The sequence below is a fragment of the Olea europaea genome, unplaced genomic scaffold, assembly GCF_002742605.1.
Source record: "Olea europaea var. sylvestris unplaced genomic scaffold, O_europaea_v1 scaffold618, whole genome shotgun sequence".
NCBI classification, from domain to species: domain Eukaryota; kingdom Viridiplantae; phylum Streptophyta; class Magnoliopsida; order Lamiales; family Oleaceae; genus Olea; species Olea europaea.
This window is the reverse complement of record NW_019264534.1, coordinates 98,623-115,432: the sequence shown is the minus strand read 5'-3', so window position 1 is coordinate 115,432 and position 16,810 is coordinate 98,623. Positions and strand designations below refer to the sequence as shown.

Below are 16,810 nucleotides of genomic sequence, written 5' to 3'. Positions count from 1 at the left end.
CTTCGTCACTTACAAATGCTATTTTAACCCCTTTGCCGATCCGTTTCTACCTCCACATGAGAACTCCTACACTGAATTTTTTACTATGCCTACTTCAATCCCTCCTATCACAGTACACAAAGATAAAATTGATGTTATTTTAGATGAATAGATTGTGTTGACCTATGATAGAGAGATTCGAAGCTCAATGCTTGTTGAGTAAATCGGCCTGATTTTGATTGCACATGGATTGTCAAAGAAAAGCTACAACTCTATATCAAGCTTGAGTTTCGATTTTCGATTCTTACGAAAAATTGTCCCCCTTGGTAGAAGTTCAACCCCTTCGTCACTTACAAATGCTATTTTAACCCCTTTGCTGATCCATTTCTACCTCCACATGAGAACTCCTACACTGAATTTTTTACTATGCCTACTTCAATCCTCCTATCACAGTACACAAAGATAAAATTGATGTTATTTTAGATGAATAGATTGTGTTGACCTATGATAGAGAGATTCGAAGCTCAATGCTTGTTGAGTAAATCGGCCTGATTTTGATTGCACATGGATTGTCAAAGAAAAGCTACAACTCTATATCAAGCTTGAGTTTCGATTTTCGATTCTTACGAAAATTTGTCCCCCTTGGTACAAGTTCAATCACTCGACAGAGTCGAGTTTTTCTCCCACCCTGGGAGAGTTGATAAGGATATCACTTGTTTAGGCTAGTTTATTTTCTTGTGGATCATTTACTATTGTTTTATTTCATTGGGCTTGTATTATTGGGTTTGGCCCAAGCCCATTTACTTTTTAGATTTATTGGTTTCTCTATTTATAAGGCTTGGTAATGTAATTTCAAGAAGACGATGAAGAATTAGAATGGAAGTTGTTTTGGCTTGCAGCCGTTTCCTTCTTCCCTCCCCTCTCTTTCCCCCCTTTCTCTCCAGTTTCTCCCTCCACCCCCACCCCTTTTCTTGCTACCCTCTTCTTCGTCTTCTTGTTGGAATTCTTGTTCTTCTTGTGCTACTCTGCTATTTAAGTTCTCTGCAGGAATCATCCCACTTATTATGCATTATTTAACCCCTGGAAATTCCTCCTGCATCACAAGCATTCATTTCGACTTAGAGCATTTCATCAAACCTATTTAAGCACGATTACAGAACATTGATTCACTAACAACCAAATCCAAGGCCCTCAAATATTTCTTACATGCCTGGTGCTGAAAAGTGCTTGTTGAACGGATGTGGGGATTTGGGTTGTATCTCCATGGGAAGAGATGGAGACAGGTGCGCAGTAATTCTTGTCGACCAACTCCCAACTTATGTTTTGCACAATGGAGTAAGGGTAGAGTTATACTGCAAATACCTCTCTAGTTTTCGCACTACGAATAGAGGATTTAGTAACTTCGCAAGTTCAACATTATATGGATGCAACTACTAAATCTAGCTTATATCACTTACGCCTACCAGTAGCGTTCAGTTTGTAAACATTGAAGTATTCACTGGGCGAAATTTGCATTAATTTAATTTTTGGGTAGGTGGAGTGGGGGGAAGCTGAAGGGAAATTAACTGGCAAAGAACAGATGATTGAATTACGATGAAGAAGTAACAAATATAATCCCATTTGTAAACGTATTTCAATCATAAGGTTCTTCCAAATATAAAGCAGCAATAGTAAAACAAGTAAATTATTCATTCACTTTAAGTAAACATCAACCAAGCAACTACTAAATTGATTATTTTCACGCTTCAGGTTTCTCCCACTTAAGGGGCTTCACAACCTCCCAGGTAAAGTCAGGGTCATCTCTTCCAAAGTGCCCGTATGCAGCTGTCTTCAAAAACCTACCATTGCCACCTCTCTTGAGATCCAGGTTAATGGTGATCATTCCAGGCCTGAAGTCAAAGTTCTCCTTCACAATTTTGAGGATTTCCTTGTCAGGAATCTTTCCAGTTCCATAAGAGTCCACAAAAACTGATAAAGGCTCTGGAACGCCAATAGCATATGAGACCTGCACAATGCACCGCCTAGCGAGTCCATTTGCCACAATGCTCTTGGCAGCCTGCCTAACTATGTAGGCACCACTTCTGTCCACCTTGGTTGGGTCCTTTCCAGAGAAAGCACCACCACCATGGGCTCCCCAGCCACCATATGTATCAATGATGATCTTACGTCCAGTGAGACCAGCATCGCCATGGGGACCACCAATAACAAAGCGGCCCGATGGATTGAGGTGGAAAATGGTCTTCTCATCAAGATATTTCTCGGGGATAACTGGCTTAATAACATGCTCCTTGAGGTCAGCAGCAATCTCATCATTTGTGACAGTCTCGTCATGCTGGGTAGAAATGAGGACTGTGTGGACGCGAACAGGAACCATGGCACCATTGTCATTGTAGTATTCAACGGTGACTTGTGTCTTACCATCAGGCCTTAGCCAAGGGCAGGTACCATTCTTACGAACCTCAGTGAGACGAGCCCCAAGTTTGGTAGCAAGGACATGGCTCAGAGGCATCAACTCAGGCGTCTCATCTGTGGCATATCCAAACATGTGACCTTGGTCTCCAGCACCAATCTCCTCTGGTCTCTTTGTGAAGTGACCATGAACACCCTGGGCAATATCCGGGCTTTGCTGCTCGATGTTGACCAGGACCTTGCAATTGTCAGCATCCAGGCCAACATCATCAGAGACAAATCCAATGACACGGCAAGTATCACGGACAATTTTCTCATAGTCTACGTCAGCCTTGGTGGTGATCTCTCCAAATACCATGACCATGTTTGTTTTAGTGCATGTCTCACAAGCAACCTTGCTATCGGGGTCCTGAGCAAGGCAGGCATCAAGAACAGCATCGGAGATCTGGTCACACAACTTGTCAGGGTGGCCCTCGTTCACAGACTCGGATGTAAACAGGAAGGTTTCCATATTGTTTCACTACAAAATAAACAAGCAGAGCCATGAGTATTAAGCATAAGTTCAATTAGCATCTCTACATATAAATAAATTAGATTCCTTTGAATAATGTGTAGAAAATTTTATCTTTCAGGAACCATTGATTCCAGAACTACAATACATAATATGCCTCATTGCAATGCAAAGAATTCTATATTCGAAGAGAATCTCAAATAAACATCTTCAAGCTTCATAAAAAGTCAATAAAACCAACGGAGTTTTTTATTTAATTAAATCCAATTCTAGAAGGAGATAAAGGAGGGGAACAACGAAGAGTGATATTCCAAAATAAATTGCATGATATAAAAGATATCATCCAAATCAAAGGAATAAAAATGATTTTCCACTTGCATAAAGGAATGAATGATTTAAAAGTATCAACTAAGAAGCTGTTATTAGTAGTTCGGAAGAATATTTCAATTTATTCTACCTAAATTGCATCATCCGCCAAGTGCAAAACAATATTCTTTCGTTCTTACTTAAATCTTCTCAAGAGTAGCAAGAACCTCAGAACTCACTTCCACAAATTTAACATATATCTCCATAGTATTTCACACGTTCCAAGTGAGATTAATCATTTCACAAGTTTCGAAAGATGTAAATTAATAAATGTTGACGACGTAATAAAAATGAATATCAACACTAAGGCCAAAAAAAATAAATAGAGGAATAACAAACATGATCACAGTGGCTTTAGCCTACAATAAATCAGATCTGGCAATCAACCGCCTTTTTGCTTCTAGGAAGTAGTAAACAGAACATCATAAATTATGAATCGACATTTAAGAATTAGATCTATGATATTTCATGTCAAAATCTGCTCAAACAATCACCTAAATATACTACTAGCAAAAAATGAGTGAAAAATAGACTAGTAATAAAAAAGTCAAGTCCAGACTCACCAGATCTAGTCACATTCCTAGTAATACGTGAAGCGAAGCAGAGAGAGAAAAAAATAATATACAGAGCAATTGCATAGTACCTCTAAGATGATGCAGATCTGAGTCTGTTTGAAATGCCAAGTAAAGGGGCAGGCACAATGGCTCAAGGACAGAGGTCTCTAGGATTTAGGGCACTATTTATACGCGGGAGTGGGACTGCCACCTAAAATTTTGTGACCGGTTACCGGATTTTCAGGTAAGGATTCTATGTTACAATAACGGGATGGAAGTTGGTGACAGAAAGAGACGAATATAAGGTTCTATTGTAATTGTCAGAATAATGGAGGATGTTTAGATACATATTAAATGCTAATGTTTGGCATTTATTCCTAACTTTAATTAAAGATTTAAAAGTCACGAGAGTATCTTCAATCGATCCTCTAAACATAAAATATTTACTATTTTAAAGAGTCAATATTTAAAAATAAATTTCAAGAGATACTCTATTATTTTAATCTTTTAAAATAAAGAATGAATTTGATTATTCAAACCCACTATTTATTTTTAATTAACAATTATTGTATTTAATAATTTATAAATATCAATACTCTACAACTTAAATGATTCAAATCACATTGGAATTGATTGAGCATTAACTTATAAAAAATTATATTAAATATAAGATAAGGAGAAATCAACATTCATTGAAAAAAAATAAAGAGTCAAAATAGAAAGTATGATTGAAGTGTAGAAAAAATTTACTCTCTAAATTTAAAGATGTTCTTTATTATACATACGATGCTCTTTATAAATAGAGAGTTTATTAAAAATACTTTAAGAAGATAATATTTGTGTGCAATTTTTTATTAAGCCATATTTGAATCCATTTTTTAAAATTTTATTTTCTTCCATATTTATTTTTAACTATGAGATCTCCCAATAAAAAAATTGCATGTAAATCAATTTTTTCTACTTTTAACCACTCTTTAAAAAAAAAATTCACTTTTTATAAAATTCATTTTGAAAAATGAGATTCAAATAAAAGCTAAATGATTAGGACAATTTAACAGTCGACTCCACAACCTTCAATTCATTAAAATAATACGATACAATTATGACTAATTGAAAATAATATGATCTAATACCACATAAATAGATGCTCATTACAGAGTGGCGCGTGCCTGCAATATTATTATTGACACATAAAATAGATAAAAAAAAATGAAAAGCAGAACAGAAAATTAGCATTGTATTATTATTGTAGAATTTAAAAAGTGTGGTGGTTGGGACTACCCAAAGAAAGAGGTAAGTTTAAAGTTGGTATAGTAAAACAATAAATTATGAGAGGGTTGGTGATGGACTAAGTAAGTGCATCAATTTGATTAGAGTATAATTACAAAGTCAAATTAATTTTTCATAGTCCAATAAGTCACCAATCAAGGGTTGAAACTTGATATATGCAATGGTATGTACCAGGCCAGATATAGCTCATGTAGTGGGCATAGTAAGTTGTTTTCTCCCTAATCCCAAAAAGGAACATTGTGAGGTAGTCAAGTAGATTCTCAAGAACCTCAAGAGTACATCAAAGACATGTTTGTAATATGGGAGAGTTGATCCAATTTTGGAAGGTAATACAGATTCAAATATGGCAAGAAATCTACTTTAGGATTTCTCTACACTTTTACAAGGGAAGCTGTGTCATGGCAGTCAAGACTACAGGAGTGTGTTGCGTTATCCACAACAAAAACAGAATATATTGTAGTAGCGAAAGTTGATAAATAAATATTGTGGTTAAAGCTATTTCCTCAAGAACCAAGTAATCAAGCAGAAAGATTACAAAGTACTTTGTAATAGCCATACTACTCTGAACTTGAGTAAGAACTCAATGTGTTACTCTCAAATAAAGCACATCGACATTTGTTATCATTGGATATGAGAGGTGATGGATCGACAATTATTGAGATTAGTCAAGATCCACACAACTAACACAAGTGAGAATCTAGCAGACATGTTGAAAAAGGTGGTTGATAAGTGCGTTTTTGTGCACTTCTCAAATGCACAAACATGACTAAATTACGAGAAAAATAATTAAATTGTGGCTTAAATTCGTTCAATTGTTGGATTGTAGGGTATAGTGATAGACTTGATGGAATTCACGAGAAAAAGAAGCAAAAAGGACCAAAACGAATCAAAGTGATAGTTCATGGACCAAAGTGCAAATATCCAAAAGATGAGCCAAAGGAGCAATCGAAAAATTTATAGTGCCAAGCACCAATTGGAGGTCAACATGAGATGATGGAACAAAAGAATCGAAGAAAAGAGGTCAAGAAACAAGAAGATTGAATTTTGGAACTAAAATGACAAAAAAAGAAAATTCGAACCATGCGACTGCATGGAACATAACCATGCGGCCACACAACCCCCATCCGAGATTAAAATGCAAGAAATTGATTCAGCCATGCGACCGCATGGATTAACACCATGCGGTCGCATGGTGTAAAATTATGCCGCGATTCTGTAGTTTCTTTTTTTGTGTTATAATTCTTTTGGAACTCGATTGGGATGCGATATAAAAACCTAGAGCCCTCATATTTCGGGACAGAATGCATTGGGAGGCAAGAAACCACATATTGGAGAGGATTTTGAGCGCAAGTAACGAAGAATTGCACGAGGATTTTCAAGATTTATCAAGTATTCATAATCCGGTGATGTTCTTTCTTCAAAATCTGATGTATTCTTATAGTTTATCAATGCTATGCTAGATTTTCATGTACTAGGAGATCGATGTACCATGTTATTTGATCTTTGATTTTCTAGTTTTACAATTTGACATTAAAAACACGTTTTGATTATTTTGAATGATTTATATGCCATTTTTGTTCCCGCAATTAAGGGCCCGTAATTGTGTGAGTTTAGGTGGCTTATTCTTACATTCAAGAGAATTGGAATAGGTTCGACATAATATAAATCATCGTAGGGTCCGATAGAGGATAGAAATATACCGCTATGCCCTACGTGAATTTTTAAGTGTTCACAAGACCGCATGCATTTTTATATATGCACCTGTCATAGAAATATAGGCCGATGATATGTAAAAAATAGGTTCGATACATCTTGAGAGAGAGTATTAGATAGATTAGGAGCATTGATTCGTCAATAATTTAAGTGTGTTGTCACATTGTGAAATTAGGGTTTAAAGTGATAACTGCATGGGAAATCGTGATTCTTGTGTTTTTAATTTCCATTGTATACAGCCAATTCGCACTCTAACATATAATTTGCATTTTAATTCATTAAAATATCATTTTGCATACTTGAATTCATTCCAATCTTCAATTTTGCATAATTAGGGTTTTCATAAAATTAGGGTTTTCTTTCTAAAATTAGGGTTATTTAAGTAAATATTCATATTGAGTAATTTTGTTTCGGGTAAGGCTACACTAGGTAAAATTGACCTACTCAATCTCTATGGGACGATATTTGGACTCTAAAAATCCACTTTATTACTTGTTAATGAACCGTACAATTGCGATGATTTAAAACGAAAGAAAATATTTAGTGAACAAGTTTTTGGCACCGTTTTCGGGAATTGAGTATTCATTTAATTTTATCTAAATTGGCACTAATTCGGACATCCATATTTACATTTTCTGTTATTTTGTTGTGTTTTATTTCAATTAATTTCATTTTGGTTTATTCTAGTTATTATTTCATTTTAACATCTAAGCACTCCTATTAACTCTTCTCGCGGATTTGCATGCTAAGATCTGCTGAAGGAGAATTGACACCAGCTGATCCAGAAATAGAACGAACTTTTCATCGAAGGCAGCGAGAAAACAGAGAGGCACATCAACGAATGGCTAACGTGCAGAATAATCCAATTTTTCAGGCCAATGAAGAAGGGGCAGCGGAGGAAGGGAATATGCTCGTGGGAGATTTCATGACCCCTCAGATAATTCAAAGCCAGTCAAGCATCGTATATCCGCCGTTTGGACAGTCGAACTTCCAACTGAAGACTAATGTGATACAACTATTTCAAAATGGTCATCAATTCTATGGAAGGACAGAAGAGAATCCACACACGCATGTTTTTTCATTTTTTGGAGATATGCCAACACTTCAGATATCAAGGAATTTTAGACGATGCAATAAGATTAAGGTTATTCCCACATACACTGCGCGGCAAGGCAATTGAATGGCTGGATTCACAACCAATTGCAAGCATCACCACATGGAATGATCTAACCCAAAAATTCTGTACTAAGTTCTTCCCACCTGCTAAGATTGTAAAGCTCAAGCACGACATCTCTGTTGTTCGCCAAGGCGACTCGAAAAATTTCGATGAAGCCTGGAATTGGTTCAAGAATATACTGCGAAAGTGTTCACACTATGGGATTAGCAAGGGACTTCAGATCCAATACTTCTATGCAGGATTACTCACAGCCTTCAAAAGCATGGTTGACTTGTCATCAAACGAATGATTATCCACAAAGATAATTGATAAGGCACTGAAACTTTTTGAGACCATGGTCACCACTTCAGCTATGTGGACATCGGAACGAGCAGTTTAGAAGAAGACACCGGGGGTTTATGAAGTGGATGTCTATTCTGCCTTGTCAGCAAAAATTGATTCATTATTTCACAAGGTAGAAAACATGACACAATCAGCTACCGTAGCATAGTCGAAAAAGGCCAGTTGTGAAGAATGTGGAGTTGAGCATGTAACAGCAGAATGTCCAATCTTGGTACAAGGAGTAGAGCAGGTAGATTTTGCTAAATGGGGACAGCGGCAACAAAACAACACATACGGAGAAACATTTAATCCGAGTTGGAAGAAGCATCCTAACTTCTCTTGGAACAACCAGAATCAAAACAAGCCACAGGGACAATTTCAACATCAAGAGAAGAAACCTCAGTTGGAAGAAATGATAGGAAAATTCATGGAGAAGGCTGAAGCTATACTTCAGAACCAAAATGTAGTTATCAAAAATTTTAAAACTCGGGTGGGACAATTAGCCATAGCATTGACTGGCAGAGCACCGGGAAACTTGCCAAGTAACACGAAAATAAACCCAAAGGAGTATGCTAAGACAATTACAACTCGAACTGGAAAGCAGCTACCAGAAATCCATGTAAAAAGGCCAGGTGTAAATCAAGAAATAGAATCTCCAACTATAGAAGAACCTATAGAGCATGATGAACAGATGGAGGAATCCACCCCAACTGAAAAACTGGACAAAACACAGAGTAAAGAAATTGTTAACCCTCACGAACCTCCCATACCTTTTCCACAGAGGCTGAAAAAGCAGAAGTTAGAGTAGCAATACAAGAAATTTCTTGAAGTTTTTAAGAAACTCCACATCAATATCCCACTCGCCGATACATTATTCCAGATGCCTAGCTATGCAAAGTTCCTAAAGGACATACTATCAAATAAACGCAAGCTAGGGGATCATGAAACAGTAATGCTAACAGAGGAATGCAGCGCCAAAATTCAAAAAAAGCTCCCACCGAAATTGAAAGATCCAGGGAGTTTTACTGTTCCTTGCACTATTGGTGAAGTTCATTTTGATAAAGCTTTTATGTGATCTTGGTGCAAGTATTAATTTAATGTCTCTATCAGTTTTCAGGAAACTTGGCTTAGGAGAGGCTAAGGCGACTACTGTAATGCTGCAGCTGGCTAACAGATCGTTAACACATCCCAGGGAAATAATTGAATATGTGCTTGTCCAGGTGGAAAAACTCATATTCCCTACGGATTTTCTAATCTTGGACATGGAAGAAGACAAGGATATTCCATTGATACTGGGTAGACCATTTTTGGCAACAGAAAGAGCCTTGATCGACGTTCAGCACGGGCAACTGATATTGAGATTGGGAGAAGAGCAGATCTCGTTTAATGTTTTCAAGGCATTGAAACTACCTACAGAGACAGACAGCTGTTTCCAAATCGATGTGATTGATATGGTGATCCAAGACTCCTTTTTGCTACACAACCCATCAGATGCATATGTAGTTTGCATTGCACATTCGCAGTCAACACAGTCTGATTCAATGGAGATGGAGACTTATGTAAGGTTTCTAGAGACCAACCTACCTTATACGCGCAAAAGGCATTTTGAGGAGCTTGGAACATGACCTACGAAACCACTACTATCTATTCAGCAACCACCGAAATTAGAACTCAAGTAGTTACCACCACACCTCAAATATGCTTACTTGGCGGAATCCTGTACACTCCCTGTGATCATTTCAAACAAAGTCAGCGAAGTGGAAGAAGAGAAGCTGCTTAGGGTGCTCAGGGAGAATAAGACAGCAATTAGATGGATTGTAGCATATATCAAAGGGATCAACCCCACACTGTGCATGCATAAGATTCTCATGGAAGAGAATTTCTGGCCAACTATAGAAAGTCAGCGAAGGTTGAACCCAAATATGAAAAAAGTGGTCAGAGCAGAGGTACTCAAACTTCTTGACGTTGGAATCATATATCCGATATCAGATAGTGCATGAACTAGCCCAGTTCAAGTGGTGCCAAAGAAAGGAGGAATAACGATAGTGCCCAATGAGAAGAATGAGTTGATACCAACCAGAACAGTCACAGGATAGAGAGTTTGCATTGATTATCGCAAACTCAATGTAGCAACAAGGAAAGATCACTTTTCCCTTCCGTTTATAGACCAAATGCTGGAGAGATTGGCAGGCCACTCACATTACTACTTCTTCGATGGGTATTCGGGTTACAATCAGATACTAGTGGCACTAGACGATCAAGAGAAAATTACATTCACGTGCCCTTAGGTACTTTTGCATACCATAGGATGTCTTTCGACCTTTGCAATGCCCCTGCCACTTTTCAACATTATATGATGGCAATTCTTAGACATGTTAGAAAAATTTATTGAGATATTTATGGATGACTTCTCGATCTTCGGGTCTTCGTTTGACGAGTGTTTGAAACACTTGAATCTGGTATTACAAAGATGCAGGGAAACCAATTTAGTATTAAACTGGGAAAAATGCCACTTCATGGTGCAAGAGGGGATCGTACTTGGGCATCGAGTCTCAACAAAAGGAATTGAAGTGGACAAAGCAAAGTTTCAAGTTATTGAAAAATTGCCACCACCAACATCAGTTAAAGGGGTTCGTAGCTTTTTGGGACATGCTGGATTCTAACTGAGATTCATAAAAGGTTTTTCAAAAATCACCAAGCCTCTCTACAACCTGTTAATGAAAGACGCGCCCTTCAAATTTAATGAGGAATGTCTGAAAGCTTTCAACACTTTGAAGGAGAAACTCACGTCAGCACCAGTAATTGTAGCACCTGATTGGGAGTTGCCTTTCGAGTTAATGTGCGATGTTAGTGATCATGTCGTAGGTATAGTATTGGGGCAGCGAAAGAACAAGATTTTTCATGTAATATATTACGCAAGCCAAACATTAAATGATGCCCAGATTAACTACGCGACCACTGAGAAGGAGCTCTTGGCGGTGGTATACACCTTTGACAAATTTAGATCATATCTCGTGGGATCTAAGGTCATAGTCTACAAAGATTACGCTGTCTCAAAGTATCTAATGACAAAGAGGGATGCCAAGCCGAGGTTAATCCGTTGGGTATTGTTGTTGCAAGAATTCAATATTGAAATTAGGGACAAGAAGAGCAGTGAAAATGTAATAGCAGATCACCTATCGAGATTAGAACAAGAAGAGCCAGGAACGTCAATGGAAATCAATGAAATTTTTCCAGATGAGCAAATGTTCAGTGCAGAAAAAGCCCCATGGTATGCAGACATCGTCAATTATTTGGCTAGGTCAGTCCCACCACTAGATTACTCAAGTTACTAGAAGAAGAAGTTCTTTGTCGAGCTGAAATATTATTTTTGGGAAGATCCTATTCTTTATAGGCGAGGGGCTGATCAGATTGTGAGAAGGTGTATACCTGAAGATGAAGTACATGAAATTCTTGAGCATTTTCATTCATCTCCTTATGTGGGACATATGGGGGCTTCAAAGACTGCAGCTAAGATTTTACAGTCAGGGTTCTATTGGCCTACATTGTTCAGAGACACCTTTGAATATGTTAAGAGGTGCGATAGATGTCAACGTACTGGGAACATCTCAAGAAGGTATGAGATGTCACTGAATAGCATATTGGAAGTAGAGATATTTAACGTTTGGGGAATTGATTTTATGGGACCGTTTTCCCCATCATTTTCAAATCAGTACATCCTAGTAACAGTTGATTATGTGTCAAAATGGGTGGAGGCAGTTACATTGCCAATGAACGACGCGAAAATGGTAATTAGGTTCTTGAAAAAATACATTTTCACCAGATAAGGCACACCGCGGGAAATAATCAGTGATGGAGGCAAACATTTTTTGCAATCGCCAATTTGAGCAATTATTGAGTAAATATGGGGTTAAACACCGAGTTGCAAACCCATATCATCCACAAACCTGCGAGCAAGTCGAAGTGTCCAATTGGCAGCTGAAGAGAATATTAGAAGTTACAGTAAACTCAGCCCGAAAAGACTGGTAAAAAAAGTTGGACAATGCATTGTGGGCATATAGGACAGCATTCAAGACACCAATAGGCATGTCTCCATTCCGTCTAGTCTTTGGAAAAGCGTGCCACCTTCCATTGGAAATAAAACACCGAGCATATTGGGCTATGAAACAGTTGAACATGGATTTGAAGGCCGCCGGTGAAAAGCGTTTATTGCAGTTAAATGAATTAGATGAATTAAGAATGGAAGCATATGAAAACTCGAAACTTATCAAGGAACGCACCAAAAGGTGGCATGATCTATACATTCAGAGACGAGATTTCGAGGTAGGGCAGAAGGTCCTGTTATATAACTCGAGGCTCAAGCTTTTCCCTAGAAAATTAAGTTCAAGATGGTCGGGCCACTACACTGTCACTAAAGTTCTGCCATATGGAGGTATACAGGTTATCCATGAAACAAAAGGAACATTCACAACTAATGGGCAAAGGCTAAAACATTACTGGGGCGGGAATTTCTCAAAACAAAGTCCACCGTCCAACTCGGAACGCCTAACTGAAGCAGAAGTGGAAGAGTCAAGCTATGAACTATAAATAGCGCTGAGTGGGAGGCAACCCACTATATCCTTTATTTTGTTTAATCGCCGTTTGCATTAGCTTAGGAAACATTCACGTTTGAATTTTTTGTTTTAGATCATCGATCATCCATGCATGTCAATAGAGTCTAAGCATCGTTCACATAAACTCCTAGGCATCGAACACATGTTCGATAAGCTTGAAATGGTTTTGGGTGATTGGGGGTATAATTCACGCATTTCAATTGGCTGAGGTCTTTTTTTTTTTTTGGGAAGGGCAATCAATGTTTGTATTTTATTTTGTTTAGTTTTATTTATAATAATTAAAAAAAAAGTCTATGTGACCGCATAGACTAAGTGTCCATACCACCGCATGTACACTGACTGAAAACCAGAAAAAATGTTTCAAAGCCATGCAACCGCATGGGTTAACACCATGCGGCCGCATGGTAGTATCACTTACGGGTTCTTAATCCATAACTCCACCATAAAATTCCACTCTCCACCATTCATCTCCCTCTCGCCCAACACACGCACACCTCTTCCAAACCCTCAACATATGGCAACATCACAAAAATCAAACACAAATCATCACCTTATCATTCATTGGAGTGATTAAAGATTTCCATGCTCCCATTTTGTTGCAAAAATGGAAGGTAAGTGCCCTATATCCCACTTTATAAATTTTGAATTTGGAGATTTGATTTGCCTTAAGTTTTAATATTGCTAAAGAACTGAATGTTACATTATGAATGAGATTGATATGTGACAAATGGAAGCTAGTTTAGAAGGCTTGTTATACCTAATTTGTGAAGACCTTTAAATTGCTCATAATGTGTTTGATGAAATGCCTCAATAAAAATTTGTGTGAAATTAGTTGCTTTTTGCATGAGTAATGATTAATAAACCTGGTGGCCAACAAATTGTGATGAATTCCCACATCAATTGACCTAGAAAACATCCATATCCATATTGCAACACATAGGCACATGGCTAGGTCACGACAAGTCACGACACCCTACGTCCTCTACTTTGCACCATAATTTGGCACATCAAACGAAGTCCAATTGATTTGAGATTTGAGTATGTGCTAGACCTCATTGAATACTTCCACATGCCTAGAGATTACTCGGGAAAATTTCGATAATTCTCGACGATGCCTGGGGTCGAAGGTGTGCACTCGGTTATGGGTCCAATTTTTATAATGTGCATGTTTAGGCCTAATTCTCTTAGTTTCTCATATAGGCGCAATATTTATGCTTTCTTGAACATTATATCTTGAATATTGCACACCAAGGTGTTACTCATGCATCTAGGAGTAAGTTTGGGGGATTCGTGCATCTATAATCACCTTTCGTGTTTTTGACATGCCTTTTTCATTGCATTCTATGGTTTTGACATTTGAAATCTTCTTTTTGCAGGATGCCTCCAAAAAGAACTTCAAAGGGCAAAGAAAAAGTCGGTTCATCCTCCGGAACTGCAAGAACTAGGGAGCTCGAAGGGAATTTACAGAGGTTCATCAATGCCAAAACCATTGCCTGGTATGAAAACATCATACGCTATTGGACAATGAACCCTGAAAGACCGGTTAAACTTGAAGATTTCCCAAGGTTTGAATTGGTGAATTTGGTCCATATTTGTGGTTGGGAAAAAGTGGTAGATAGACCTCACCCAGTTTATAAGAATTTGGTCCGAGAATTCTATGCAAATTTCAACAGTGAAATCGATACTCCAGGTTCAGAGCACATACATCAGACATGGGTGCGAGGGAAATGGATTATATTTTCCCTGGAGGTTATCCATGATTATTATCAGTTGAACATGGAGAATGTGGTTCCCATCCCCACCGAATTCAACTGGCCTGAAGTAGCTAAGGTTTTGTTGGAAGGGAACATGCATGGTCCCTAGCGATCACTAAGTGGCATCAGATAGAGCTTACACCGTCCATAGCCATTCTATGGCTATTCGTGTGCCACAACATCGAGCCCACATCACACAGAACCACATTTCCTGATCAAACAGTAGGGTTCATTTATAATCTAGTTCGGGGTTGCAAAATAGACCTCGCCACCCTTATCTACAATCAAATCCAAACATTGGGCACCTGGCGGGATCAGCATACTACTTTGGTCTTTCCCAACCTCATCAGCGGCATATGCCGGGCTGCAGGTGTTACAATCTTACCAGAAGAGGTACCTGAAAAATCCAGCCCTCTAATAAAGCGTACTACATTTGAGGCTCAAGATTGAGCTAGGATAAGACATCAGAATGAACAAGAAAGAGAGCGACGACTACAGCAGCAGGCTGCACAGGGCTAGGGACCCGATGATGCTGAGATGCCCCAGGCACCACCACCACCGTTGAGAGCTGATACACATGTACTGCGGCACATGTTTACGACTCTCACAAGAACCAACCGTGATATAGAGGGCATCCAGCAAGCCCTAGGGGCTTTGATTACTGACATACAAACAGCCGAATGTGATATCAATACCACTCAAACTATGGCGCAGACTGCATATCAGGAGGCACAATCAACTAGGCGAGAGATGAAAACTATGAACGAGCGACTGAACTTATATGTGGGACGAGTGGATGGAATACAGATAAGAGTGAACGACACTTGGGACCGAATGCGTAGCATGGAGGGCAAAGTTAAAGCACAGAGAAGCATGATGAGAGACATGCAAGCAGAGCAAGTCCAACAGTCGGATCTATTAAGGTAGATTTTGGCTCATTTCTCACATCCACCGGGCAATGATACCACAGGACCCAGCTACCAGCCACCGCCACCACAGTAATGAGGGGAGTTTATTTCACTCATTTGCTAACTCTAATTTGCACTCGTCTTCAAAATATGCCTTTTGAAACCTTTATTTTTTTACATAGAGGGCAATGTAATGTATAAGTTTGGGGGCGGTGGCATATTTTGAACGTGACCCTTTTGAAAACACAATTATTGGCATGTAATGTAAATTTCAATTCTGTGACACTGGTTGAACATTGTGTCCTTGACGAGTGATTATTTCATTAATATACTATATTTGGTTCATTACATGCTTGTGTGGCTTTGATAACCTTGCCGGCAATGATGTGATTATTGGAATATGTATGTGTTAGGAATTTTGAATATAGTGCAGAATTTAATTAACTGATACTTGTTGGGGGTAGTATTTAACTTTCCATATGCACTCCACTCATACCATACATGTCAGGTAAGTGATTGGGTTTGAATAAAGAAGAAGAAACCAGGAAACCTCGACTAGATTTAGCCATAATGTAGATGCATAAACCAAAATGCCTTAATGCATAGTTTGGAGACGGTTTAACAATTATAGGAGAACATTGAGAAAAGTGGGGGCTTTGTGCATGAATCACACTGTATGGATTGCCTAGACAACTGAGTTGAAGACTGGGAGAAAGTCTTAATTTGGGGGTTGATTTTAGAGACCAAATGTCTAGAAAAAAAGGGGGGGCATAAATCTAGGTTAGAAAAATATGATACCTTTCCAAGCCTTTATGACTTGAGCAAGTAAGCCTTTAAGGATATCTCGAAATCTGGTGCCCTAAAGTCAACTGGTTTGGGAGACACCGACCCAAAACTCGTTACAGGGGTCATATAGAAAGCAAGAGGAAAAAAGGTCAATAAAAAATATCTAATCAAGCCTTTATAACTCGAGTGAATAAGCCTGTAAGGGTTTGAAACCTGGTGCCCTAAAGCCAACTGGTTTAGAAAACACCGGCCCAAAGCTCGCTACAGGGGTTATATAGAAAGCAAATGAGAAGATGATAAAAAAAATATTTACAGAATATGATGGTATGAATATAGCCCTTGGACATTCGGTCGATAAGAATCACACCATCAAGGCGAGCTAAGTAACTTAGTTTAATCTAAAGTGTTAAAGCAATCAAATCTAGGAGA

The 16,810-nt window shown here is 38.3% G+C and overlaps 2 protein-coding genes across 2 annotated transcripts; one reads left to right on the top strand and one right to left on the bottom strand.

Annotated features, from left to right (window-relative positions):
* Positions 1-1,573: 1,573 nt before the first annotated feature.
* On the bottom strand, positions 1,574-4,040 carry LOC111389750 (S-adenosylmethionine synthase 5). The gene is made up of 2 exons (XM_023014703.1): positions 3,909-4,040; positions 1,574-2,908 (listed from the first exon to the last, which is right to left on the bottom strand). The coding sequence occupies exon 2, from the start codon at positions 2,897-2,899 to the stop codon at positions 1,718-1,720; it is 1,182 nt and encodes a 393-aa protein (XP_022870471.1). The 5' UTR covers positions 2,900-2,908; positions 3,909-4,040; the 3' UTR covers positions 1,574-1,717.
* A 5,160-nt stretch (positions 4,041-9,200) lies between these two features.
* On the top strand, positions 9,201-9,945 carry LOC111389757. The gene is made up of 2 exons (XM_023014724.1): positions 9,201-9,339; positions 9,431-9,945. The coding sequence occupies exons 1-2, from the start codon at positions 9,201-9,203 to the stop codon at positions 9,943-9,945; spliced, it is 654 nt and encodes a 217-aa protein (XP_022870492.1).
* Positions 9,946-16,810: the final 6,865 nt, after the last annotated feature.